The 27,149-nt window shown below is 44.5% G+C and overlaps 5 protein-coding genes across 9 annotated transcripts in view; 2 read left to right on the plus strand and 3 right to left on the minus strand.

The window, feature by feature from the left end:
- The window catches only part of LOC133909202 (nucleobase-ascorbate transporter 12-like), a 6,394-nt gene extending 4,701 nt beyond the window's left edge, over nucleotides 1-1,693 (plus strand). The window contains exon 10 of the mRNA XM_062351524.1: nucleotides 980-1,693. Coding sequence (XP_062207508.1) covers nucleotides 980-1,201 — 222 coding nt within the window. The 3' untranslated portion in view covers nucleotides 1,202-1,693. The remainder of the gene's footprint in view (nucleotides 1-979) is intronic.
- A 759-nt stretch (nucleotides 1,694-2,452) lies between these two features.
- LOC133909203 (uncharacterized) lies at nucleotides 2,453-5,346 on the minus strand. Its single transcript, XM_062351525.1, has 4 exons — nucleotides 5,084-5,346; nucleotides 4,556-4,983; nucleotides 4,145-4,442; nucleotides 2,453-3,944 (listed from the first exon to the last, which is right to left on the minus strand). The coding sequence occupies exons 1-4, from the start codon at nucleotides 5,189-5,191 to the stop codon at nucleotides 2,661-2,663; spliced, it is 2,118 nt and encodes a 705-aa protein (XP_062207509.1). The 5' UTR covers nucleotides 5,192-5,346; the 3' UTR covers nucleotides 2,453-2,660.
- A 1,489-nt stretch (nucleotides 5,347-6,835) lies between these two features.
- On the minus strand, nucleotides 6,836-10,286 carry LOC133909204 (protein BUD31 homolog 1-like). Its single transcript, XM_062351526.1, has 4 exons — nucleotides 9,955-10,286; nucleotides 9,211-9,347; nucleotides 8,929-9,116; nucleotides 6,836-7,266 (listed from the first exon to the last, which is right to left on the minus strand). Exons 1-4 carry the CDS (start codon nucleotides 10,248-10,250, stop codon nucleotides 7,111-7,113), a joined length of 777 nt encoding a protein of 258 aa, XP_062207510.1. The 5' UTR covers nucleotides 10,251-10,286; the 3' UTR covers nucleotides 6,836-7,110.
- A 1,423-nt stretch (nucleotides 10,287-11,709) lies between these two features.
- On the plus strand, nucleotides 11,710-14,730 carry LOC133909206 (WD repeat-containing protein ATCSA-1). Of its 4 annotated transcripts, none has more exons than XM_062351530.1 (9): nucleotides 11,710-12,193; nucleotides 12,341-12,598; nucleotides 12,700-12,859; nucleotides 12,946-13,121; nucleotides 13,420-13,660; nucleotides 13,815-13,969; nucleotides 14,050-14,139; nucleotides 14,212-14,291; nucleotides 14,428-14,730. In XM_062351530.1, the coding sequence occupies exons 1-9, from the start codon at nucleotides 12,026-12,028 to the stop codon at nucleotides 14,510-14,512; spliced, it is 1,413 nt and encodes a 470-aa protein (XP_062207514.1). In that variant the 5' UTR covers nucleotides 11,710-12,025; the 3' UTR covers nucleotides 14,513-14,730. The 4 variants fall into 4 exon arrangements, with proteins under 4 accessions (XP_062207514.1, XP_062207516.1, XP_062207515.1 ...); XM_062351532.1 differs by having other exon boundaries at nucleotides 11,712-12,193; nucleotides 14,220-14,291; XM_062351531.1 differs by having other exon boundaries at nucleotides 11,713-12,193; nucleotides 13,423-13,660.
- Nucleotides 14,731-15,718: 988 nt separating this feature from the next.
- On the minus strand, nucleotides 15,719-25,994 carry LOC133909205 (uncharacterized). Of its 2 annotated transcripts, XM_062351528.1 has the most exons (15): nucleotides 25,447-25,994; nucleotides 24,369-24,495; nucleotides 24,181-24,218; nucleotides 23,404-23,497; nucleotides 20,663-22,971; nucleotides 20,443-20,574; nucleotides 20,241-20,313; nucleotides 20,067-20,106; nucleotides 19,815-19,887; nucleotides 19,684-19,746; nucleotides 18,799-18,876; nucleotides 17,657-17,829; nucleotides 16,579-16,625; nucleotides 16,271-16,493; nucleotides 15,719-16,201 (listed from the first exon to the last, which is right to left on the minus strand). In XM_062351528.1, exons 1-15 carry the CDS (start codon nucleotides 25,656-25,658, stop codon nucleotides 15,927-15,929), a joined length of 3,957 nt encoding a protein of 1,318 aa, XP_062207512.1. In that variant the 5' UTR covers nucleotides 25,659-25,994; the 3' UTR covers nucleotides 15,719-15,926. The 2 variants fall into 2 exon arrangements, with proteins under 2 accessions (XP_062207512.1, XP_062207513.1); XM_062351529.1 differs by lacking the exons at nucleotides 23,404-23,497; nucleotides 24,181-24,218; nucleotides 24,369-24,495; nucleotides 25,447-25,994 and adding an exon at nucleotides 23,093-23,374.
- Between the last annotated feature and the right edge of the window lie 1,155 nt (nucleotides 25,995-27,149).

The following is a 27,149-nucleotide window of genomic DNA, read 5'->3' on the forward strand; positions in this document are numbered from 1 at the left end:
GTTTCTCCATCAAACCTCAAATTCTAAGTTTAGATAAACGGAGCCCAGGATCTGCTGATCTGCTTGCCCGCTCCACATTCCCACCCTGCCATTGCCACCCCTCGCCTCTGCACTCCTTGCCTTGGTCTGTTGGCCACCACCCCAGGGTCTCTCCCAATCCCCCCTCCCCTTCCTGCTGCCAATTTCCTCAAACAACTTGCCTTTGACTGCCCAACTCGCCACTGACTACCTAGGAAGGCCAACCTCCAAGCTTGTTGCTTATGCCAAAATTGCCGACCAGTGCCCAGGCGGCGCCTCACTCTGTTTTTTTTCTGAAGCTGTACAGTAAGGGAAGCCCCTACTGTGGTAAATTTATTAATACTATAAAGAGCGAAAAAGTACTGTACATCAAATGGACCCAGGAGGTCCAGATAAAGGAAGGTTAAAACTACACAACGGTATTAACCCAAGAGGAGACAACTCAAAGGACTATTCATTCTGTTTAAATGAAGAACATTATTTCTTTGACTCAGTCTGGTTGTTCAAGCTTAATGCTTCAACCGAAAATTAGTCTAGTTATGGATAGTTCTAATGGGTAAAACATCTGATGTTGGATGTGCTTCAGTACATGTCTGTTTGTTCAAGCCTGAAGCACAGTTAATTATATTACTGTACTTTTGTAGCATGAATCTCCTCATGATCCAGGGTCAAACTGGTTTCCATGACATTCTTCCTTTTAGGATATTATTATTTTTTAGCACCAGCTGCTGACCATTTTGCACTAGAAAAGAAATATAAGATCAAATTGATTTTTATGATGTCAAGCCTTCAGATGTAAATGCCTAAATTATCGACTTCTTGAACTTACAATCCAACCTAATATAGGGTTAGAACACAAGTAAACACCTTATTCTTTCATAACAAGAAAAGAGGCACGATCCTATGCAATCCTACCCATTTATGTATTTGACTGAAATTTCTGTATCTGCTTGCATCTCAGGTGAACTATGTCCTCAACACGTTACTGTCACTCAATATGGTCATTGCGTTTCTGGTTGCTCTCATACTTGACAACACAGTCCCTGGTGGCCGCCAAGAGCGGGGGTTGTATGTATGGTCAGAAGCAGAGGCGGCAAGGAGAGAATCAGCAGCCATGAAAGACTATGAACTTCCTTTCAAGATTGGGCACGCGTTCAGGTGGGTGAAGTGCGTTGGCCTGTAGCACGGTTTTGTGTAGTTTGTAGCTTGGGCCTAGTGCATGAACATCTCAAGTGAAGGAACCGGTTAGCATGAGTCATGACTGACTGTTTCGCGAGCAAGCTAGTAGTGTATATCCTATATTACTCCTTAGGTAGGTTAGCTTGTCCCGATCATCTAGATTTTCAGATTTTTTGAGACTACTGTATATCATCACTGACGGTTTCTGCTCTTCTCCTGGTATTTAGCTGGTTTTAGGGATATCAATTTGTACAGGCGATAGCCGATAAAAAGTCTGAGCTACACCTGAGCTCTGTCTAGTTTTGTATTAACTTAGCTTCACAGGAATCTGAAAATCTGATATTTTCAGTTGGTTGGTAGTTACCGCAGAATCAGCACTTGCATAAACCCTACCGGGAATTCGGGCTGCCATGCTGAAGTTGCGTCCCAGGTGTACTGCGTTTAAGGCCGGTTTCCATACAGGCCTGTATATGTAATTATGCCTCGTCACTTTGCTATAGATTATTCACAGCAGCAATCTGTGGAAGCTAAAATGGCCCAGCATTGTAGCTGCCCTCGCCTCAGTCAGCCTTCTCTAACTTGTTTATCCATCCAGCTCTTATTCTTTCTGGCTGACGTCTTGTTTACTGTCTGCCCCTGGGCACTCATCATACTTCTACATGAGCCTCATCATGATCACCAACGTATTATTTAGTACAAGAGGCCCATTTAAAGTGTACCTAGGATGCCCGCTTTATCTGGAGTCAAACCCGGTGACCTGGTCGCGCCCCAGGACACGCCATTGGCAGCGACCAGCTCTACCTTCCTACGCCGATGATGAGGTTGACGCATGCACATGGAACGCCGCACGGGTGGATGGTTGGTCCCCTCAGCGTCTTCAAGCCGAACGCATGGCCGGCCGGCCGGCCAGAGGCTGCGGTTGCCGTCCCCGAGTCGCTGGTCTGGCGTGCGCCCGCTCGCGAGTGCCAGTGCAGTCAAACGGGCATGCAAGCTACAGGCGGCATGCCGGCTCAAGCACGCGCCGCGCACGGATCGGACTGTACGTGACAAGTGGATGACTACGGCAGGACGGCGGTCGGGATGATGGTCGCTGGCGTTGGTGGCATCACACATGCCGAACACTGTGATGTGTGCCAGGGCAAAAAGTCGATGAGGAAAGCAGCGTATCATGAAATGGCATTTTCTGCTGGTAGCGGCACTGGAGTGCAGCGAAACTGGAGACCAATTCGGCGAAAGGTGACGCGCTAGTCAGGTGGGGGGCAAAATTATCTTCGCTGATCTCAAGTATCTTTGCACAACCAGAGCAGACATCTCCATCACCACAGTGCTGCTTGTAGAAAAAAAAAAGCTATCGCTGCTTAACCACTGCAGTACACACTTCTATACTGCTATACCAAACTACAGGCAACGAAATGCTAACAAATGCAGACATCAACAGAAAGGACATGTGGTATAGTTACAACTTACAGCATCCACTTATTCGAAATGGTGTAATCGATACCACGCTGCATGAACAAATCTGCATCTCCAAGAGGCATTCCTCTCCTCAGATCTTCCTTGAGTCCTGGAATTCCGAAAGGAAAAGAAGTACTCCCAACTGTAAAATCTGGTCTTGGAATGTCGCTACACCTAGCAGAAGTAGGCACCGAGAGCAGTGCAGAACTGTGAAGATCATAGCGTTGCTTTGCTGAAAACCCAGAACCATCTCCAGAAACCGATGGAACCTCTGGAGCAGCAGTGCCATGAGCAGCAGGGTTGCTCGTGAAGCCAGCATGTCGACTAGCAGCTGCTCCCAAACTAAGCCCTGGACCATATGCATTACTTGAGAACATTGTCTGATCCGCTGGAAATGAGTCTGTTGGCAGTCGAAACAGTCCGGGAGTGCTAACAGGGATCTTCACGTAATCCTCTATCTCTCCGCGGTAATCGTCTCCTGGTGTGGGGAGCGCCAAAATCTCCTCACGAGGAGGGCTTGAATTGATCTGCTTTCCTGCCAGGGAAATGTCGGTGTCATTGACCGGTAAATCCTCCCTTTCATGGTAATCATCTGGTGCCGGGAGCGCCAATATCTCCTGACGAGCTGGAGTTGAGCTGATAAGCTCTTCTCCATAGGAATTCTTGTCGTCGTTGGCCAGCAGGTCGTCGTGTTCTTTGTGCTCGTCCCCCGGTGCCGGGAGCGCCAGGGTCACCTGGCTGGGAGGAACTGGCCTGCTCAGCTTCGTTCTCAGGGAAATCCTGGCACGTTGAAGCGCTTGCAAGACACTCTCTAAATCAGCATTGCTGCTTGACGGTCGAGACGGCTGAGCATCAGTCAGGTTGTCTGTGTGATCATGGAAGTGTGACGAGCTCCATTCAGACACCTTGCTGTTGAGGGTGTCACTCGAGGGGCTCCCTTCTGATGGTGCTTTGATGGCGTCGTAGTGCTGAAGAGACCGAGCATTTGCGTTGAACCCTGAATCGCCGTCCGAGTTTTCGTCGCCCCGAACTTCATCTTGCCTTGTTATTGTGCTGTTATTGAAGCTTCCTTGTGCTGAAATGGAAGCAGTTTGTGCACGACCGTGATCGGGCTCGTTGGTCCGCTGGGAACCGTTTTCTTGTGATGCATTTTGTGGTGATTCTGAAAGGGAACCGTACGGCAGACATTCAGCAGAGGGATTGCTGGTGTTGGGAAGTTTTTTGTCACTTGATTTCACCTCTCCATAACAATGAACTTCTCGAAATGGCTTATGCTCTACCTCGACATCACCCTGCAATAAGTAAAGAAGACCGTCAGCTCCTACAATATTCACCTAATCAAATGTCGAAGTCTGAATCATAGCAGCAAGGTTTCACTAAACGATACTATGCTCTAAAGTACTTTGACATAACAGCTGATTTGGCTACCAAATTTGTGCAAGTCTACCAGTATAAAAATATACAGTACTCTACAAAAATTTTAGTTGCTTACCTTATTTGCATTCCGGTTCTCGTTGTACTGCATCTCCCACTCCCTCTGAGATTTCTCCTCTTCCTCGTACTGCCCTATAAGCTCGGCTTGCCTCTCCAGCACCCTCTCCATATCTCCATCCTTCTCGTACCTGATCACGTACTGGCCACCACCGCCATCCCCTGAACTCCATTCATCTCCACCCGCCTCGCCGTCCATGTCAGCCTGGCCGTCATCCGTACAGTCCGATCCATCTTGCCTACCCTTCAGACTCTCCGCGGCCATGACGTTGCCGCCGTCCTCTTCCGGTGACGCCAACCTGCCGCCATTGTTGAACAGAAGCACACGTTGTCAGATAAAAAGAAAAGAACGCAGATGGACAAGAATGGCATGTGGAATGACGTTGGCGTTGGCTCCGTTGTATGTCAGCACCTCAGCTCCATCCGCCGCTTGTTCTTGCGGCACGACTGCCCCATGCGGTAATTGGGCGAGGAATCGGGGGACAGCAGGTAGAAGTAGCTCCTCCTGTGCTTCTGCTTGAGCTGCCTGACTTTGCGCGGGCTTACGCTGCGGCCTTTCCACGACAGCCCGCCGAGCTGGGCCGTCCCGGACAGCGCGTCCTCCACCTCGCCCTGCGCCGCCGATGGCTCCTCCTCCCCGAGGGCGCGTGCCGATTCGCCGCGGCTCTTCGCGTCCTCCTCCTCCTCGCCGTCCTGGTTGGAGCCCGAGTCATCGGTCGCGTCCGAGAGGTGACCGCCGAAGCCCTGGGACTCCAGGATGGCCAGCACCTCCGCGGCCGCCCGCTCCGCCTGTCGCCTCTGCCCCGTCACCGCCCGGACATGCTCCTCCAGCTCCGCGACCTGGAAGCAACGCACAAAGGCAATGCCAATGCCATCAACATCAAAGCCAACCAGTGCGCGCGCGCGCGACAGCAAGGGGACATGGCGTGCGGGTACGTACCCTCTTGGCGAGCTCGTCCGCGCGCTCCTTGGCGGCCCGCGAGACGGACCGCTCGGAGAGCAGCCGCGCGCGGAGGAAGTCGATGGTCATGGCCGTGGAGTCCGCCATCTTTCCGCGCCGGCCGTGGCTACTGGCGAGCTGCCACTGCCGCACTGAGGCCGCGCACGCCAAGCTGAGCTGCACTTGCTGGAGCGGACTTCGTGGGGGCGCGGGGCTCAGCTAACACCGCCACTCACCGACTCACATGCCGGTGCCTTGACAGCAGCCGCGCCCGTCTAGCTTCGTATTAAAAAAAATCGAATTCGCTATTTATCTGTCCACATATTCTAGAGTAGAATCTGTTGAATTTTCAGTCATGGATCAGGATTAGTATTTATGGATGTCGTCTTATCCGGTGAACTTCTCGTCTTCTCCGGCAAGACTATCGGTTAGGGTTAGGATTCAAAATTTTTAGGAAAAGGGTTTAGTATCCTCTAGCCGTAGAAAGATAGTCGGGAGGCCGGTGGCCAGGTGGTGGTGGACGGCAGGGGGCGGGATGGCGAGACAGAGGGGGCGTCATCTGCCACAGTGGTAGATGACCGCTGGTTGGGTGGGGTTGGCGACGGGAACGTCATTATTTGAAGTGGTCAGTGAGGGAGCGATCGAGAGTGACGACTTCGGCAGCGTGAGTGCGAAGAGGAGGGACGCCAAGAAAAGAAATTGACGGAGGAGGGAAAGGGACGATGAAGGGAGGGGGTGGTGCAGGTGGATGGATCACGCCGGCATCGGGGGCACGCACGGGGCAGAGGCGGAGCGACAGAGGCGGTGGGGTGGTAGCACGCAGAGCGGTGGGTGCGTAAGTGAGAGAGGTTAGAGTTAAATTTATTTGATAGATTTTATCTCTAAAATATGTTGACAAACAATAGACAAACCCTTAAAAATCGCTCGGTTTCCTCCTCCCACGCACGCAACGAGCGCACGTCGTACTCGCACCCATGCGCGAACCGAGCCACCGACGCGCGGTAGCAACAGCATGCATGCGCCCGTCGCACGAGGACCATGAGCAGCTGACGAGCCCCCGCAACGGTACACTCCGCTGGGCCGTCGGTTTCCAAGCGCGACGCCTCACCCACTCGATGCCGGTCCACTCCAGTGGCGTGTTGGCATCTTACGGGCTTGTGCCCCAGTGGTTGTTGTTTACGTACGGGATGGATCTGCCGAGACGCTAGCGTGAGTCCGTCCACCCCGGACAAGCGTGGCACAGGTTGTCGTGTTCGCGCAACGCGACGAGGCCAGCCCAAGCCAACGGTTCCTACCAACGTCCCAGACATGGCTGAGGAATGATCTGCGAGTCGGACTGCTGCACATGAGAATCAGTCAGCGCCACACGTACTTTCAGTTCTAGGGATTACCGCGTCGGTAGAAATTGGTTCCCGAAATACTTCGATAGGCTTATTCAAATCGAGGTAAGCTCGTCGAGCATAAATAAAGGTGACTTCTCGGCCATGAAAAACATCGACATCCGATAAAAACGTTCGTAGTAAAATGTACACTTCGCACGGCAGTCCTCTGGAAGACCTGAAGGAATGGTACGGACGGACAAAGACCAGGGATCACTAACGATTGAGCAATGAACTTCTGCCCCTGGTAATGAAGGCAAAACGTGCATGGATGCCAAATCGCCAATTGACAGATTCATGTACGTCACGGTAAAAAAAAGAAAACAACAGATTCATGTAAGTAGAAAGATGCAACGCCACTTGTCAATTCATCTGATACTACAGCGCAGGAGTTTTAATAAATTAGTATAAGCATGAATTGCACGAGGCAAAATCATCACAGTACATAACAAGTCAATGGTACAACAGTTGGGAACACAACGTCAGGAAATATAGTCATCCCTGAGCTTAAAGATTAAAATACATTCATGCGAAATTGCGAATCACCTCACTAGACAGCGTTTGCTCTTTATCAGCCCATCCTCACGAGACATCTCGAGTGGTTAGAATACGACGATGAGTCATGTGCCCAACGGCATAATGACAAGATTAGTCACCGCTGGCGCATCCCTTGCAGCCGCAATGGACACATTCTATAACTTGCTCCTCCCTGAGGTGCTTGGGGACCCGGCAGACACATGTAGTTGCAAAATTGTGGTCACGTGTCTGTATGCAACGAAGGCAGCAAAGGCGCTCATAACCCGGCTGCAGAAGGGCGAAAAGTAGCAGTAAGCAATCAGGATGTAAATTAAACAAAAATCAAAATATATCAGAGCAGTTCCTCTAGCCCAGCGGGTACTACATGGTACAGGTGCAAACTGAGCGTGTATTGAGGAACAAAATGTACGGTGGAAAAGAACATTGAAGCAGAATAAGAAGCATTCAGGGAGTATTCCTAACCTAACAAAACAAAAACTTAGCATCTTCAAGTGACTCGACGGAGCAAACTTCTTTTAGTTTACTGAGTTAATTAACAACTGCAATACTTGATTCAGGTCACGTATATTTCATTGCAAAATCACTTAATATTTGGAATTTACTGTAATTTTTTCTTGAATACACGAGAAAGGCCAGATTGTTCCCAAGCAAAGGTCGAGATGCCACAACCTTTGAGCCATATTTAATTTCACTTGGGCATTATCAGACACCACTATCCAGATTAAGAGGGAATCAAGAGAACATAGAGCATGACTGACAAAAATTCATTTTCAGTCAACTATATTAAACCAGATCCATATTAACTGGTAACACTTGCATTCTCCAATTTCCAATACAAACAAAAACCAATGGGCTGGACTGCAGGATAGTATTGATAAACACATGCAATCACTAATTTCCAATGCAAATGAAAACCAATGGGTCGGACAGCAAAGGTTCAAGGTTATGATTGGTGGTTCATTGGGGTGTACTAGTGTATAGAAAAGCCAAGCCATGCATTAGCAGCTACTGCAGGCTATCAAGTAAGCTATCTAGATCTCACAGTTTTAGTAAAGAAGTATAATATTTTGATATTTGCCCTTTAACAAGATTTATTTGGAATATCATAAAATGTGCTTTTGGCTTTCACCCTAATCCTGAGTCTGTTACTCAATTATATGATGTCTGGATAAGGAGATTCTCTGGTAAAATGAGATCTTTTGTGATGATTGGTGTTGCAGCAGTTTTCTGATCCATTTGGAAAACCAGGAATACTGCTTGTTTTCATAATAAAGATGCCATCAGATCCTATTGCGTAGATAAAATTCATTTGTAAATGACTAAATGATTAGGCTTTGTTGCAGACAAAAAAAAAAGGAAAACAAAGAGGTCATCCTACAGGAGGCCAGGTTGCTAGAGCAAGTAGCAAGGGAGGTCTTTGTGGCTAGCAAAGGATGGAGGCTGGCGACAAGAAGAATACAACACTGAGAAGATATATGAAGATGGAAGCTCTATGTTCTAAGTTCTGGATACTTAACAGTTATCAAGGTCTTTTTGGCTGCGGATGAAAGTTAGAAGTCTCAGTTGTCATTGGATATTATGTAGGCATATTGCCTTGTTGTGGGTGATTGGCAGATGTCTTACATTTAGAGCATCCTGTCGATCACACTTCCTTTTATATTTTTTCTTTCCTGCTGAACTTTAACTTTGTAGCTGAATTACTGTTTCTATTAATAAAAATGGGCAGGAGTGCTCCCCCTGACTTGCTCTAAAAAATAGTATTTTGATATTTAAAATACAAGTTGAATATACAATGACTGCAACATTTCCACTAAATAAACATACTTACTCATAGCAGCACCTAAGCATTAAAGTAACATCCCTCCCACCCTCCCCCCAAAAAGAAGATACGGTATGATAGAGAAACAACCAACTGAGCAGGATGCTTACCTTCTTCCACTTTGCAATCAGATTACGGTCTGCATAACCCTGGTCCAGGCAAAATTCATACAGCTTCTTTGATATCTCCTTCCTCCTGTAGTAAAGATCATATATGTAGCGGCTTCTTTGATGAGAAATACGGAAAATTGGCCAGAGAGCTTCACACTTTCTCTTTCCATCATGTGGATCATTTTCAGCTGCGTGATCACATAATATTAGTACTGTCCTATGGTGGGAACTGGGAAATATTAATGGACGTCAGCAGAAGCCTAGAGGGTGCCTGGTGCATACCTTCTCTCATTTTGGCATCCAACTCACGGATTGTAGGTTCAATAAGCTCCCAACCTTCAGGATATTCAACACGGCTCGTCTTTATCTTAGGCATACTTCCTCGAGGAATGTTTTGAGGCTTCGCTGGGAACACAAACCTGAAAAACATGTGCACGGGGTAAGAATACGAATTAAAATAAATACAGGTAACCATATTCTCCCGTCAATCTAATGCTTTATAAAAGCAACGAACCAATTCACATCGTAAATAGAGATAAAAGTTCCTTGGCTGATTGAGGCTTTAGGCTAACATCATTATAATTTCCGGGCTTCAGCATAAGGAAATACTAGTGCTGACTGCTGAATGATACGTTGATACATAACACGGTACTAGGTACCGATGCCTGCCATGCTAATCGTGCTTGCTCAGCCCTAATTCGGAAATCTAGGAATTGTGTGGTCTCTCTAATCATCCGAGACCAGCAAATCGCGGTTCCAAAATCTGTAAAACTCGATGACATTAAAATCAAGCATGATGTTTTTCCTAAACCCTATGGGCGGACTTGACGCGGGGCATGAGGGTTCAGTTGAAACCCAAAAAAATTCTGGAAATTAAGCAAATCCTCAACAAAGTGAATGGATCTATTGGAGTATCCATCCAAGCAAGGAAGATCTTGATTTGATTGTTCACAGGAGAGGGGGAAATCCCGCCGAACAAAACTCAATCGTACAGCAATCCAACCAAGCAGGATAGGGTTTGCTTACCAACGAAAGCAGAAACTAATCCACGTCCCGACAGAACTCCACCCCAGTCCAGTCGAGGGGAGGCAGCGGAGGAAAACGAGAGGGCAAGGGTTTGCTCGAGGCAGGCGCCGTGCTTCGCTTTGCTGAAACCGCGAAAGGGGAGGCGGCGCGTCGCGGAACCGGATCCTATGACATTGCCCCCAGCTACGCCACGGTGCAGTCGGCCTCCAATCCGCCGCCCGCAGGATGAACGTCTCTGCGAACGGCTCCTGTTGCGAGGCCCAATCCCAACGAATGCAAGCCCATTGAAGCCTCATCAACTTGCTAGCACCGCTCTTTCGCTAGATAATGGTCGTCATGTTTGACTCTTGAAGCTATTGTACCCTATTATTGTACCCTTTTATATTAATCAATAAAGTGACCATGTTTCTCAAGAAAAGAAGCAATCTGCAGTTATGCACTACTGAGAGCCTGAGGCTATGCTGAACCTTTTTGACATTCTACAATTAATCCATAGTGATATGAACTTCTGAAATGTACCAAATAATGCAGTAATATTCACCTAAAACATCCTGAAAATACAGGGAATAGTAATAACAATTGAACTTAGACCACAAGATTTCCCAAAAACAAAAGTACTTCTCCGAAATGAGCGGCTTGCTTGCTTGCGACAGCATATGTGTTCTCATTTTGACTGTAGGTAAATTTTTCCTTCAATCAAATTCCAAATTTAGTTCAACATTTTTCCCCCTTGAATCACCCTTTCAAAATACTTAAGAAAGCAAATGATATCAAATTTTGATTTGAAATGAATTTTGAAGTCACTGTGAGTGCAGAGAAAATATTTGCAACAATAATATCGAAAAAGGTTTTTGAAAAGGAACAACTGAAAATTTGTATGACCGCGTACCAGATAGACCAAGCATAGAGTAGTATTACGCACGAAAAACCAAACTTTGTGTGATCTCATACCAGAAAGAACAAGCATGCAGAAGTATTACTCATGAACAACTAAAATTGTTGCTCTGGCCTGATTCGAACCCGATTTCACTATCGAGTTTATGCCGGATGTCAGGAATGCTGCAAAACACGTTATCAGAGTTGGCACACGTAAGAACTGGGAACTTCGTTTTTGGTAAAAATGGCAACCTTCAAGACCGTTCCTCTCGCTAGAGCTAACTAACTCAGTCGGCACGTAGGCACGGCCTGAGAGATAGCTAGGCCGGATCGGCACATCATGCCTCGTTAGGCTATAGCTGGGCTGACATCATAGCACGTCGTGTCGGCACGACTAAGCCCCGCCACCACCTGATTGACCCATCTCGCTCTTGCCACGCCTCCGCTTAATCTCGCCCCTCGTGCCACCACGTCCCCACCTACGCCACCCCACCGCCCAACATGGTCTCTTACGGACCGTGTCGTGAGTCAAGCCTTTAGTATGTGGGCCAGTATAGGTTAACTCGGTTAATTAGCAAGCCTGATGGATTATGCCTTAACCGGATCCATACTGAACTGGATCAAAAGGCTCATCTACCTATAACATAATTATACACGGTGGCTTCACATACGAAATTTACTGAAAATTGACCCATGCATCAGAGGTTATATAACAGGCTAACTTACGTTAGAGGATCTTCTCCCCCTCTAAATGGATCAAAATCCTCTTACTTTAATAAAATAAAGACACGAATAAACAATATTTTGAGGACTATAACGAGAAACACTGTAGCAGCGATACTATAACGTCAGCTCCACTTAAAACTAACTGTTCATATCAATTTGAAGTGACCTTACTCCACCCATTCCCCTCCAAGCAGGCTTTCATCTACTCGAGTTGGAGGCTTCGAGCACGAGATTGCATCAGTCCTTGCTAGTTAAAAGCCCTTTCCGAATCTGGGTCAAATCCTAATTTCCATGAGTCGGGATCAGGGTTTAACCACCGAATTCAATGGAAGCTTCCAAGCGTAACAGCTGAGCCCCCTTCCACACCGGTCGGCGCACCAACGGCCCGATCGCTCCGTTCGCTGTTCCCTCCGCGCACACCGTCGCGTCGCTGGTCGCGCACCGCCGGATTCGCCGCTGCTGATGTAATATGCACGCCGATTGGATGTGGTTGGAGGAGGTGAAGGGGAGGGAGCGCGGGGAGCTGCGCACCCGGCGTTTCGAGGCCGCCGCCCGGGCGCGCCGCGCGGCCTCGCTCGAGCTCTCCAACCGCAAGGAGTTCGCCACCCCGCACCACGGCGCCGTCAACTCCCTCCAGGTCCCGCCTCTTCTTCCTCCTCCCCCCGCTCAGAGCAAATAGCCGCTGTTGACCACTACCACCGCCGCGTCAAGTGCACGCAACACAGATCGATTTGATTTACGTGAGTCGAGTTCGCTGGCCTTTGTAATTTAACAATATGGTCAGGTTGATTTGACAGAGGGGAGGTACCTGCTCTCCGGGGCGTCGGATGGCTCGGCCGCTGTATTCGATGTGCGGAGCGCGACAGAATACGAAGCCGGGTTCATAGCGAAGCACGGGAACATACTGCTTGTGGACAAGCAGCACGAGAATGGCCACAAGTTCGCCATATCGGCGGCCGTTTGGTATCCTGTGGACACCGGGCTGTTCGTCACAGCGTCCTTTGATCACTTTGTCAAAGTTTGGGATACCAATTCGACTCAAGTATATGCTCTGATTTCTCAATCGTCTCTCTTTCCCAGTTCACCCCCGTGGTGTGTGATCCTGATGTTCTGATCTTTGCGCGCATTGTTTTGTTTTGTTAGGTCGTCATGGATTTTAAGATGCCTGGAAAAGTGTACAGTGCAGCTATGTCTCCAATTGCAACAACGCACATGCTCATCGCTACTGGGAGCGCAGATGTTCAGGTCCGCCTGTGTGACGTTGCTTCTGGAGCCTTTACCCACACGTTGTCCGGTCATCGTGGTTAGTTTCTTTGTGCTAATGTGGTGATGAAAATATATGCTTGTTTTCCTTGTATGGTACCTTCTTATCGCCACCCATCATCTCAGATGGTATCATGTCTCTGGAGTGGTCTGCCTCAAGTGAGTGGATTTTGATGAGCGGTGGCTGCGATGGGGCAATACGTTTTTGGGACATTAGACGAGCTGGATGCTTTCGTGTTCTTGATCAGTCACGGTCTCAGCTTGGAAGGAGGCCTCCTCTTCTCCAAAACACTAATGATAAAGTATGTTCGCTGTCTCCCAGTATTATTGTCTGCTTTTAAGTTTGATTCTGTATTTAGAGTATTTGGTTAGAGCGCTAAAATACAGCTGCTTACCATCTTCTGGCCACAATTCTACAGCCTTCAACCTTCATATAGAAGTTTACAAATCCGTTCGTTACACTGGGATTCTATAACGCACTAGTTTCAGCATATGTAGATGGGCCTTAGTGCTCTAATACTGCGCTTGGAGTTAATTCAGAATTTCAGATCATTAAAAGCACAATGTTGAATCATCAATATACTCATTTTCCATCTTAAGCAGGATCACATGGATTCCTTAGGACCTTCACCTTCCACAAGAAGCTACTCAGCTCAGAAAAGAACAAGCAACTCTAAGAAGAAATCACCAGATTTGCGCAAAAGTCAAAACCTGACACATGGACAGATGCAACAGAGATTGCATCCCGGTTTGTCATCCAGTCAAAATCGTGCAACAGCTCATTATGGTGCTGTTACTGGATTACGAACAACTACAGATGGGATGTACCTTCTTAGCTCGGGTAAGTGAAAAAGAGTTATATTGTTTCGAAGAAATTTTTGCTTGTTGCTCTTCAGGACTTCAGCTATTGACTTATTGTGCCTATAAGGATTACCATGCACTAAGGTTTTCAGTATTAATGCTGCTACTAAGATGGGATTATCCCTTCTGTTCAGGATCTGATTCTCGTTTAAGACTATGGGACATCGATTCAGGCTGCAATACTTTGGTCAATTTTGAAGCTATGCGATTGCAGACTGGCAAGCCATTACAGTTAGCTGTCACTGAGGATCCTTCACTTGTATTCGTTCCATGCATGGCAAGCATCAAGGTGTGTTGCTGTTTGCTAGCTTGTCAGTTTAACTGTTGAAGTAATTTGGAGGTTCACATTTTACTGTTGTATATGCTTAGGCATACAATTTATGGACAGGTACGACATCTCAAACATTCCGGGGGCACTACGAACTTGTGAATTGCTGCTACTATAGCGCACAGGACCAAGTAAGTTTGCTTGTTTATTATCCTGTGTTAAGCGTTAGTGTTACAACATCTACTCCATTTCTAAGTGTTCAGGAATGCAGGAACTTTATACTGGCAGCAATGATAGGCAAATTCTTGTGTGGTCTCCATCAACTCCAGCTTTTACTGAAATGGTATATCATCTATCCATTGGTGCTTTAACCCCTTTTGTTGGGTTTGCCTTGTAATAGTACTCTCGTAATTTGAGGGAGAATATGGCATAGGCTTTTTTAGCCAAATTCCTTTGTTGACACAACTAAAACTCTACAGGAAGACGATGACAAGCGGCACAGGTTTTCTGCAGCTGATGAGGATAACTGGAGTGACTAAGAACTCGTGTACAAGTGTCTACTAACATTGGATGTTAACAAGTCAGGGTGATTGTTAATATTGCATTAACCAGTAAATCTTGTTAGCAGCTCTTGAAGTTTGATGCAGGATTACTCTAATCTGTAAAAGTTGTTGTACAATATCATGTGCAATTTTGAAGGTTTATTCAAGTGAAGTATTTTTCTGTGGTGTTGAAATATTGGTATATTTATCAGAAAAGGATGGAGGGATGTCTCAGGTTCACCCTAGTGTTATTTGGTTGTGGAGCTTGTTATTCACTTGTACACTATTGTGCATGTTGAGGCGTTACTTAAATTCCAGAGGTATTGCACAACCTCATTACAATTAATTTGTGTCAGAATGAAGACGAGTGCCTAGCTGAAACAAAGTTCCTTAGCAGTAGAACCACGAGAAAGCTATTGCTGATTTATTTGCCTGAAAGAATTCCTAATCTCACTCAGTTCCCGGATGCCACGTAATACGCATATGTTACAGGAAACAACAAAATAATCAATGAGTCACAACAGGTTCAGAGAAGATGTAACGCCAAGCCGATTATTTCAAGCTCAGGTCTGGTGCCCAGAAATGGATCGCGTGCACTGATAACAATGCCAGAACCAGACTTATGGTTTTCTGGGCCCATTATATTCACAACCTGGTACCGCATGATAGAATGAATAGTTTTCCAGTGTATCCCTTATTGTAAGAGTCTATTTGTCAGAACTCCTGATTAAAAATCTCTGAGTAAAGTGATTCTGTAGAAAAAATAATTCTATGACTGAAACTAATTTTCTAATGATTCTTTAAAACTCTATAGAGGAAGTAATTTTGTAGGAAAAATAAATAAAGAAAAGTTGTTTTTTTTCAACTTTTAGCATTTAGTTTATTTTATAAAATCATTCACATGATAATTTTGTGAGCTAAAAACAGTAAACTATCGTTTGACAAAGCATCCACTGATTCCACTTTAGAAGCTAGTCTGACAGCTCTACCACATAGACCCTTAGGAACTCGTGGAGTGAAATCAGTGAAAGCTCTGTCAAACGACATTAAAGAAGATGCTAGGAATTGAAAAAAACTAGTTTCCTCAAATTCACTTTTCTCACATAATTATTTCCTCAGTAAAGTTTATCTTACAGAATCACTTTCAACCATATAATCATTTCTTCTAAAGAATCACTTCGTACAGAGAATTTAGATCGAGGAGAGTTCTAATAAACATGTCCTAAAATAGTACAAATTAAAATCTGTTGTATTAGTTATATTGCATGATAGAATGAATAGTTTGCACAGCCAAGAAAGCACTCACAATGACCAGGTTAAAAGTAGAGAAAAGAGTGTGATAAAACCTACCATCAATTACTACGGGCTATTGTGTACATGGATATGACCAGAGTCTCCTGGTTTGCGAGGAAAATTCCCCAACTGTGCTCTTGATCTTAGATCCTCTGACACCGTATGATGCCCGCCGCACCTCCGTAACACAGCCATCTCTCACTACCTTTGTTAGAGTTCCATCTCACTCGATGCAATGCGACAGCTTTGGGAGGGAGGACCTCAGAGTCTTTAGGGGATTCACCGCCCTTACTGTTCCATATGCCACCATTCTCTTGCTCTGTAGGACTAGCTAAAACTATTTCACCTGTTCCTTGTTCTTCGCTGTGTTCATCTTCTTGACCATCTCCAAGTTCTGGATTTACAGTGCAACTGTAACCTGTGGGGGAGTTGTGCAGGCATGTCAGCAGGCCAGTAATACCTCTTGCAGCGAGGGGGGAGAAATTACCTGAATCTGTGATTTGTAGTTTCTCCTTTTCTACATCTTGCACCTGAACTATATCTTGGCATGATTTCGGACCCTTTTTCGCCCCCAGAGGAACATTTGATAATGGAGACTTTTGCAATGTGCTGCCAATTTTGATATTTTCCCCCTCCTCTGACAAAGATCCACAGAGGAAGTAAGGAGCACGGTTCCGCCCAGGTTCCTTCTCCCAGAATCTTGAAGTAAGCTACAGCAAGTTGAATATTTGTTTAGAGCACTGCAACTCAATGACAGGAAGAAATGATGTCCATGATATCGACTAGAAAATTCACCTGGAAGTGCACAGCAGTACCATCGGCCCCACAGTAAGCCGCACAACCTGGACATCAGCAAAGAAATATTACAAATTTAAAGATCACAACAAACATTTGACACTTAGAAGCGCCGCAGACGTTTCTCTGAGGTTAATGAAGAATCAAACAACAAGCTAAGCTCCTGCTGTTAAAAGAAGAAAAGTTGTCGCCCTGGAAAGCTACTGGAAGCAGTTCATCAAACTTTTTATCTGTCTGGTAGTGATTTCAGTTAAGATAGATGCTTTTGTGGTCTGATGTTTGTTCTGATATAAGCTGGTGATCCCAGCAGCTGTTGCCTTTTCTGTGTACCATTCTTTTCAGAATTTGTAATGAGCTTTCTCTGATATCATAGTGATGCAGGGTGTATGCCTATTATCTAAAAAAGCTACAAACATTTGACTCCACTATCATGTGTTGAACTTATGTATCAACTATCAAATTAAAAGTTAATAATATCAGTTATTACAACTGGCAGAGGTCTGCAGGGAGATCGGTTTAAATTTCTATTAACACCACGTTTAGACAGAAACTAATGCTACAAGAGTTGAATATAACTAACATATAAATCGTTAAATACCAGCATATACTCCCTTTGGTCACAAATACATCGTTTTGGACACTGACATGCCCTCCAACATAACTTTGACCACTTATTTCTATAGTAATATAATTATACAAGAAAATAAAATTACAATATTACGAAAATACTTTTAGAGACATCTATTAATATCAATTTAATGTTTCCAATCCAAACATTTAAAAAGATGTTCTCAGTCAAGTTTCAAAATCTTGACTAGATCTATGTCCAAATCTATATCCAAAATGGCAGATATTTGTGACCAGAGGTGATACTACAAAGAAAACATTTAGCATATTTGCATTTATTTATTATTTACTTTATACGATAATTCCTCCCTTAATTGCAATTTCAAACTCCAAACTGACTGCTACCTATTAGGAACTTTGTAACTTAGTGCCACTTAAGCAGGATATGGACACAACAGTTCAGATGTCTATGTTACAATTGCTTTCATCAGACATGATTACTGAAAAGCACCTGTAATTTCTGAGGCATGGACACTCCAAATCAAATATTCTGACAATTGATAAGTGGAAACACCCTGAGTTTTTGTTCCGACAAATGGCCTTCCAGTGACTGGAACATCATTTGCAATCCGAGGCAAGCTAAGGAACTTCAATGTACCATCTTCCACTGAGACGATAATGCCCCTGAAAAGAAACGATCATACTATAACATTAGCATCATGATTCTAGTAAATGAAAGGCATATCTAGTATAGCCTGCGCATATACACAGAAATGTGATCAAGATATGGGTAAGCAACTTTTAATTAGCCATTCTTTAATGTTGCTTCTGATTGATCATATGGGCAGCCCCACATACATAAATTTTCATGGACCTGTTCATGCCTATGCTTGTCAGGTATTTCTCCATCTGGAAAGTTCTAGCCAACCAATTTAAAGCTGCAGCGAATAAGATGACATAAACGAGAGTAGCCTCCTATTTACTCAGGGCAACCAAAGATGCCTTACCACATAAAGATAAGAAAATATGATAACTAGGTTATCAGATGCCTTCAGGGGATAGAAGATCAATATAGGGATAAAAGATAGAAGACGATCCGCCCAGATCTAGAATCCGCTCACAAGAAGAAAAAAAATACAAACAATCGAATTTATTTAATCACGTTAATTTTGGTCCATGAGCAACGATTAGTGTTGTTGTGATTTGTGAGTTAGGACAACGATTTTGTAAGAAATTAAGTTCCTGTCCAATAAAGGGAGCAAGTATTGGATAATATAAAAGGCACATGAGCATGCAAAAGCATTAATGTTTAAAAATCATGGAAATAATGCAATTGAAAGCCTTATAATAAATTCAGAAGCGTAAATAAACAAGTTATCTAGACCAAGACGCCTGCTATAGGATGCTAACAGAAACGACATGATCCGTGTGTTTCACAAAAACATAATTACACAAATAAATCCATTTCTAAATTTTCATTTCAGCTGTGGTTTACATTTCAACAATGGCATTTCAATTAACGAAGTGTTTCAATAACAACAAGAAGAAGAAAAGCTAAGTTCAATCAGTGCCTAGAGACGGAAGGTGGACAAAATTTTGAGCCAAGAAGCAAATCAAATCATGTGCCATTGCTCTAATGGAACAAAGTATTACCTTGCATCCTTTAACCAATGAAGACTTAGCACAGCCCTTGGAGCAGTAGTTAGCTCCCAAAGAGGACGGTATGGATCTCTGCAGAAGAGTTTCACGGCATGCAAATCAATAATCAAATATTACAGTGAAAGAAGAAAAGGAAGGAGGGAGGGAGACCAAAAACTGAAACAACAGTACTGAACCTCACAGTTATATTATTTGTGTGCTGATAGTATAGTTAATTAAGGTTATGCTAATGAAAATAAATCATTCATAGTGTGACCAAACTCATGAAGTTGTTCATTAAACTTGATTCAAGCCAACACACAATGTCAGTACCCAGTGCTAAGGTTATCCAGGAAAAAAATATGTAGTAATTGTCGAGAGAAGGATTGTGAACTGTCACAGTTATCCAGCAATCTTAAACGAGTATGTTTTTCATCCTGTAAAGGCTGTACCCCTCTACTCCCAAGACAAAGGCAAACGGTAGCTGGAGTATACAGTTGATCACCTGATACATCCGCTTTTAGGAGAAGCTTTAGTTGATACACAAGAAAACTTTATCAGTACCAATTACACCGGATTCTTATCAAAAGCACTGGTCCTTTTGGGAATAACACTCCATGAATTAGGTTTGTTTTTCATTTATTCACCTCAGCATCTCAAAAAAGAAGTATGAAGATGGACATGGTTCTCAAAATGAACTATTGAAATGTTCTAAATTCAAAAAAAACATAGGGCAGGAGTATGACGGTGAGGAAAGAATCCGGTAAAAACAAAAAACAGACTCAATTCACTATAATTTCTGCCCGGTGAAAATATAGCAAAAAGATAAAGAAATTGAGTTGAGATAAGCCTCCGAGAACATCTCCCTACACATAATATCAGAAGTAGGTATGCCCCTACCTTAAATCCCAGAACTTTAGACCGTCCTCTCCAGCAGTAACAAAGGTATTTATGTTTTCCTCACTGTTTAATGATGCAAACAAGTTAGAACTGGCTTTGAAATGGAACAGAAGAATAATACATTAGAGTACCTTATATAAGGTGCCCAAGAGAGAGCTCTGATGGGAACAGATTCAGCAGTGACACACATAAAAGGTTTCGAATCTGTGCATTCAGCAGAAAAGATGGCTAGTTTTAGTCACAAACAAAATAAAATGGGACATATGCACTTCAGGAATTCAATAGCTTACTATCGAACTGGTAAAGTAACCAGTTCCAGAGCCAGACATGTTTGTTAAAGTATACGTGACAGAGAGCTTCGGAAAAGGAAGCTATCTAATTACCTTGTGACGACAAGTTTGTTGAGAAGTTCCATAAAGCAACCTGGAACATCAAAATACAACCACAACACTTTCATAATAGCAACTAAAAATAAAACAGTGCAGTTCTCAGGTAAGGAATTAAAGTCACGGGATTTGAGTTAAAAAAAAACAATTCTCTGGAAGAGGAAAATATACCGTTCCATCATGACAACCTGCCAATATCATATCATGAGGAGGAGAAGGTGACCAATCAACTGTCAAGGGAATGCTGTGTACCATTATAAAGAGGTAATGGCTTCAAAAGGAATGTTCATGCTGAGGAATCTAGCAGAAATTAAAACCTACAACCTAGCATTATCAGCAAAAATGTCAATCACATGGCTAAACGTCACAATACCTTTGCCTGTTCCCGCACTTCACTTTGACACACCGAAATACAGGTTGTAGCTTTAGAAAACGAGGGTCAGAACCCTCCACCTTAGAAGGGGAATATATTTTCTGGATCATGTGTGGTGATGGAACTTCCCACCTGTGCACGAGGAGTGAATTTAAGTATGTAAGTGATGATGTAGCAAATAAAAAAGATGATCTAGCCTAGCAAAGATCGCTTGACTTACACTTCAAGAGAGCCATTCCCCAACAATACTGCAAGGAAGCCTAGACGTGATTTCTGTTCTGACTGACTTAGTAAAGGAGGCTTCCACTTGATGTCCCAAGCAACTTTGCCGTTGTGAGCTAAACACAAGACAACCCTTGGTAGAGCGATGTCTTTTGGGACTGGAGAAGAGTTTGAGTTTTCTATACAACTAAACATATTGCCATCTTCCCTTGATTCTTTGAGTGGTACGAGTTCTGTAGCTTCCACTTCATCAATAACCCTAGCATTGTTCTTAAAAATAGGTGCAACTTGATTTGCTTGTGCATTTTCAATATTACAATGAGAAGTATCATTGGCACTATTGCTTTCATTCACTTTCATGACTTCACAACCAACAATTCCTTTCTTAAAACCGATCAAACCACCCACGTCTTCACTTCTAGATGATCCTATTGTCATAGATGTGGAAGATCTATCCATCGTGTGTGCTTCACCACTAATAGATGTGGAGTTACATTCCTTTGACGCAGATTTTTTTTTAGGTTGCACCTCACCCTTTCTGGGGCATGATCCTTTCATACAATTTTCAACCAAGGCCACATGGTCTCTTGACTTGAGAGTTGTCTGCGCCTTTTGTTCTTCGCCATTAAAATCTGCAGAATGACTGTGTTTGGTTGAAACAAGCTTCTTTCTAGATCCACCTCCGCCTCTTTTGGTATTTGATCCGTCCTTGCAATGTGCATTGTATAAGCCATGTGCTGGTGATGCGGCATCAGGCAATACGGCACTCAAATGGACACTGCATGCCTCAATATCACACCCACACGAACCAATTGAACCAATATTATTAGCTATAACTTCGCCATCACTCTTGTCCAAAGCTGTGAGATTGTCTGAACTAGCCAGTACAGAAACTGTCTTTGGGGAGTTGGCACCCGAAGCCACTAAACAACTAGTTGCAGCAGAAAGTGGTTTCTTTCTAGGCCTTCCTCTTCCTCTCCTACCACTTGACTCTCTCTTATTCCTTAATTTAGGTGAAATGTGGCTAGGCAGTACAGAATCATCTGAAACGCCTTTCTGCACATTGCCCTCACAGCTTAACACGCGAACTGAACAAAGCTCACTAGTCACTGATACTATGTTAGACTGTCCAGATGGCAAAGCATTCTCAATAGAGACTGGTGGATCACTTGAAATAGTTTCTCTAGAACTCATGCTCCGTGATTCAACACCAGAAACCACTGAGCAACAAAGTGCATTAGAATTTGGTTCCTTCTTATTTTGTCCTCTACCCCTCTGACCTTTTGACTTATTCCCATAAGTTGCAGTAGATGAAGATGTAACTGGTAATGCTGCATCAACTGCAACAATACTTAAATTAGCATTAGACTTTGTGCAAGGAGTGAGGTCCACAGGCTGACAAGTTGTATCTTTCCCTGATTCAATTTTAGTGTCTGAAATAGACCTACTGTTGCTTGGAACTGGATACTTTTGGGGCCTCCCCTGTGTTCTCTTCGGTTCCGTACAGGTTGCAGTTGTTGGAGATGGAACTGTACACACATCTTCTTTTAATACAGTGCCAGATGATCTGGTCAGTTTGTCAATAACTGGTAATGCTGCATCAACTGCAATAATACTTAAGTTAGCATTATACTCTGTGCAAGCAGTATGGTCCACAGGCTGACAAGTTGTATCTTTCCCTAATTCAATATCAATGCCTGAAATAGATCTACTGTTGCTTGGGACTGGATACTTTCGGGGTCTTCCTCGTGTTCGCTTTGGTTCTGTACAGATTGCCATTACAGACGAACCTGCCAGTTCGTCGATTGGGATTTTCCTCTGTCGCCCTCTACCTCTTGTTGGAGTCGATTTCACAGCCTTCGCAGCTGGCATGACACAAGCCAATGGAAGGTCATCTGGAATAACTGTTGAAGCGGCAAGAGGATCAAAAAGAACGATATCCTGAGTTTTGCTATTTTGGGATGAATCTTCCACTTTAGCAACTGGCAACGGATATTTTCTCGGTCTGCCCCTCGGTCTTTTCAGAACAGGTTCTAAATGATCATCAGAAGTTGTGTTAGTTCTCTTTCTTGGCCTCCCTCTTGGCTTTGGTGGGTTCGACGAAATACCAAAAGAATTATTCCCATCGGGTGTTTTTCTAGGCCTTCCTCTTCGATTGCTCTTATTGCATGCATACATTTGCTGACAAGAATGTGCATCTTCAAAGGGTGCTAGGAGACACCAAACTTGAATGATACCTCTCCCAGTTAAGGGCATACCGAGTTTATGGTAAGAAGAACCAGGAGGGTGAGCAGCAACAGCAAGATACTGCAATGAATAGAATGCATGCAAATAGGATGATGAGCTACAAGTAACCTGTTGGTTTTACTTACTTTTTTTAAGTTCAAAATATTCTAGCAAGTACTAAAATAAAAACAAAGTTACTAACCTACTGGTATAGACAGAAACAGACAGGTGCAATCATGTAATCAACCTGCACACAGAGGGGTTTATAGATACATGCCACCCTAAAGTTTGCACTTCAGTAAAATGACACTCGATGTATCATTGACTCGGGGGCAGTGATCTCAGGACCCACTTGCCGTGCCACAACAAGTGGTATGTTTCTGAATCACAAATTTTGGGGTGGCATCCAACTAAAAATTGTCTCTGGATACTGGATAATTGTGTTTCAGACAAGTTTAAACCCTTCACAATCCAAAACGACTCAACTAAGTTCATGGTTATCAAGGCCACAACCTCACAGTTTATAGAAGAGACAGGCTTGTTGCTCAACCTCGGGCACCAGTCCAAGGCCCAAACATTCCCTCCGGCGAACAAAACAAAATCAAAGCTGCAACAATTAAAGACATTTTATCATGATTCAATCAAGATGGTTCTATACAGTCACATGGATAAAGAAGTATAGAAAAAAAGTGAAAGGCAGCAGACAAATTTTAACAGCGTATTAATTCCCCACAAGTTTATGGTACCCTCAAATTTATATTTAATGAAATAAAAGGAGCAAATGGTGCAAAATGGTAATCAAAACACAGCTTTGTCATCTCATCAAGTGACTTCACCATTCAGCTGCTCACAAGTCACAATCGATCATAAGTCTGCAGGATTGAACAGGATTATTGTTCTGGACCAATATCATACTTCTCTAGAAAGTAATTCAGCATAAAAAGGTTACTATAGCAATTGGTCTGATAACTGGTCCATGTATAGCAACCTTGAATGAGAAACCCTTGAGATGTACTTATTGTCTAGTAGGGGTGGTTGTCACCCAGCCAACAAGGGTTCAATTCTCACCTCCTACATATTAATGATAGGGTGTATGTCTCTCCCCCTAGTCGAGTTTTTTTATAGCAACCTTGAATATTAATCAAAATGATTAAGATAACATAAGAGGAGTTATTGGGCTACAAAACATATGCTCCACGACAATGTGACCTTTCCTAAGTTCGAACTACAGTTTGTCTGTTTTAAGGAGTGGAGTAGAGGGGGGAGGGGAGCCCATTCTAGAAATTGTACCTGACCGTATTATCCCTCCGATCTTCCTGCTGTGTGATCTGTATTGATTTGCACAATTATAACCCCAAGGGAAGAGAGTATTAGAAAGGAATCCAATTCAGCTGAAATAATGCTTAGCCCTTCCAATGTAAAACATAAATTAGGCTCAGAAATTAGCGCAAAACGCTATTGAGTTTACTTTCACTGACCTGGGGCACAGATGCAGATGAGAACTGTGGTAAGGTTATGCTGTGTATGTCATCTCTAGATGAAGCTGACACGGTGGTATTAGTGAAACAAACACCTTTTGGCTCATAAGAGAAGTGCCTCCATTCTCTGAAGATACACAGATAAAATGAGAGGCAAATTAGATTTTGAACAAATATCAAAATACAAAAACAGATATCTACAAAATAGGGCATTAAGAAAGAAAAGCAGAAAACAGATTTAACTCCTGCAACTTTTCACATTTTGTGGAGCTAGTTGCAGAAGGCAATCTAATTGGAGGGACTAACATAGAGACCTTTAACTAAACCAATAAATCCTGTAACCATGGTGATAACTAACAAATATTCAGCAGAGCTAAGGTGTTTCATCATCTTCTAATAAGAGGGGGTGGGGGTTCGACTACACCCCTTTTCCTCGACCCAAAATGAAATACCTAATACCCAGAATTGTTGCGATCAAATGGAAAATCACAGTTGATGATTAAAGAAAAGGGACCTCGTAGAGCTAAAAGTGATTTAAACTTACTAAATGTGTGACACAACACAACAAGTAACGGCACAACTGCATTTGCATCATTACATGAAAAGAACCTTGTATCACTCTAATCAAGCTATAATTTTTTTTTAAAAAAAAACGTTTAAACATGATTATATCACCTAAGTAGACCACAGGTACAAGGTAACAAGTAACAACATATCAAATGAATTCTTGAAGCCACATTAATAGCAACAATAAAGCGATGCCAAAACATGTCTAAGTTAACAACAAGGTGTTCTTGGGGACGTCATAAATTCCAAATCCACTAGCTTCAACAAAATTCTGCCGTATATATATATATATCAAATTAACCAAACTAAACTGGGCATATATGCCATATCAGATGCTCCAGTGCCCAAGCTCCATCAAGCACGTACACACATCTCTACGCAGCATCATGACTAGACACTATTAAATTTTGTCCAAACCACTCTAATGTCATTATGCCAACAACTGAAAAATGCCGATTCCATCGCGGCGATTGAGTGTCGGAGCAGAGGAAGCCAGGAAAGAGGTTTTCACCTGAGGAACGTTACTGACGAGGCGAGCCTCTCTACTTCGGCTTCAGGGAAATCCGATTCGGGCACTCCGGCGGTGAGCTCCGAGATAGCGCACAGCGTTCTCGAGAACCCATCGGCTGATTCGTCGAACAGGCAGACCTCAACGCCGTCCTTAGCCTCCTCTCCGGCTTCCGTCGGGGGCGGCGCCTCCGTAGCCTCCGGAGGCACGGCCATCGCCGGCGGGGGGACCAGCGAGAAGGTCTGGTGGCCGCCGCAGAGGTAGTGGCGGATGCGCTGAACAGGCAAGGGGTGCTTTCGGCGGCGGAAGCGGCGTCAAATAAGCTAGGGCTGTTCCCGCGTAGCAAGCGGCGCTTGCGCCGAAGAGTGATGGGACGGGGCGCGGCCGGCGAGGCAGCCGCAGTGGATTGAGCAAACGAGAAACCGGTGTTGAACTGTTGATCCGAGGCCGCAGTGGATTGAGCAAACGAGAAACCGGTGTTGAACTGTTGATCCGAGGCCGAAAGGGGTTGAGGAGGCGGAGGCGGAGGCGGACGCGAATAAGAGCCGAGCGAACAGGGGTGATGTTGGGAGATGGGCCGATAAAAAAACGTGTGGCGTACGGAATATGAGTAGAGTTGGGCCTCATGGGCCCAAAGCTAGTCATAAGATGGGCCTAGTTCTATACGGTAATGGGCTAAGAGACGATGGGCTTTGATTAATACTCGTTCCGTCAGTATCACAATCAGCCATTCTACAGATCATCAGAATCCTCTCTCTCAAAAAAAAAAAAAGATAATCAGAAACGCACGCCTACTGGGAACCAAATGGGGCACCGATCGTGCAATCGATTGCCCTCGGATCCCAGTCCCACTCGAGCACGCCATGGAGGACACTGGCCGGGTACAAGGCCCAACCACTCACGGTTGGTGAAATGTGGCGCACGCGGGCACACCACCACCACCACCACCACCGGCCGTGGCTGATGGAACCGCACGTTTTCTGCGTACGCCGCCGAGTGGTTTCGGCACCGAAGCACTGTCGTTCGTGCCGCAAAAAAGCTGCGAGTGCTGCTGGGTCGTCTCGCCGTCGCCGGCCGGCCGGGTACGCGCGTGCAGCCAACGTGGGGGTGAGCGCTGAGCCTTGTGCCATCGCCGTACTCTCTCAATAAACAGAGGAGAGCTCGCTGTACCATCGCGCGCGCACTGCGGCAACTTTTCGCGTGAAGTGACGGGCGTGCGGTGCAATGCCGAGCGCTGGACCTCCTGAGCGCCGTACGTGGCAGCTCCTAGCTGCTGTTGCGTCGAGATCATTCTCGTACTGGTCAGGGAATGGGGGCCCGCACCCGTCCCGGCTCGAGTGGACGGGTCAATCGTGCACGAGTCATGCCGCATCGCGAGATCCATCTCTGTTTCGGTTGGCATTCATGTGTTTTTGTTCGAGAATACGGTGCGCATTTTTTTTGTACTTCCTTATTATTTTTTTTATAAGATTGTGCTGCTTTATTGGAGTAGGCGTAGTCTATGTGTACGAGCACAAATCAGCAGTCTGTATGGTGTATGAGCAGAAATCATCGGTTACTAGACCAGTGTTCGGACTCAGCACAATATTTAACTCTTTTTTTGCTTCAAAAATATATTTAACATTTTAGAGTTTGCATGATTCATCGCCTGATTGATCCATCGTTTGTGTCAATTCAGAAAGTTCTCTATGTGAGACAGACGGTGC

This window comes from Phragmites australis, chromosome 2, assembly GCF_958298935.1.
Source record: "Phragmites australis chromosome 2, lpPhrAust1.1, whole genome shotgun sequence".
Classification (NCBI taxonomy): Eukaryota; Viridiplantae; Streptophyta; class Magnoliopsida; order Poales; family Poaceae; genus Phragmites; species Phragmites australis.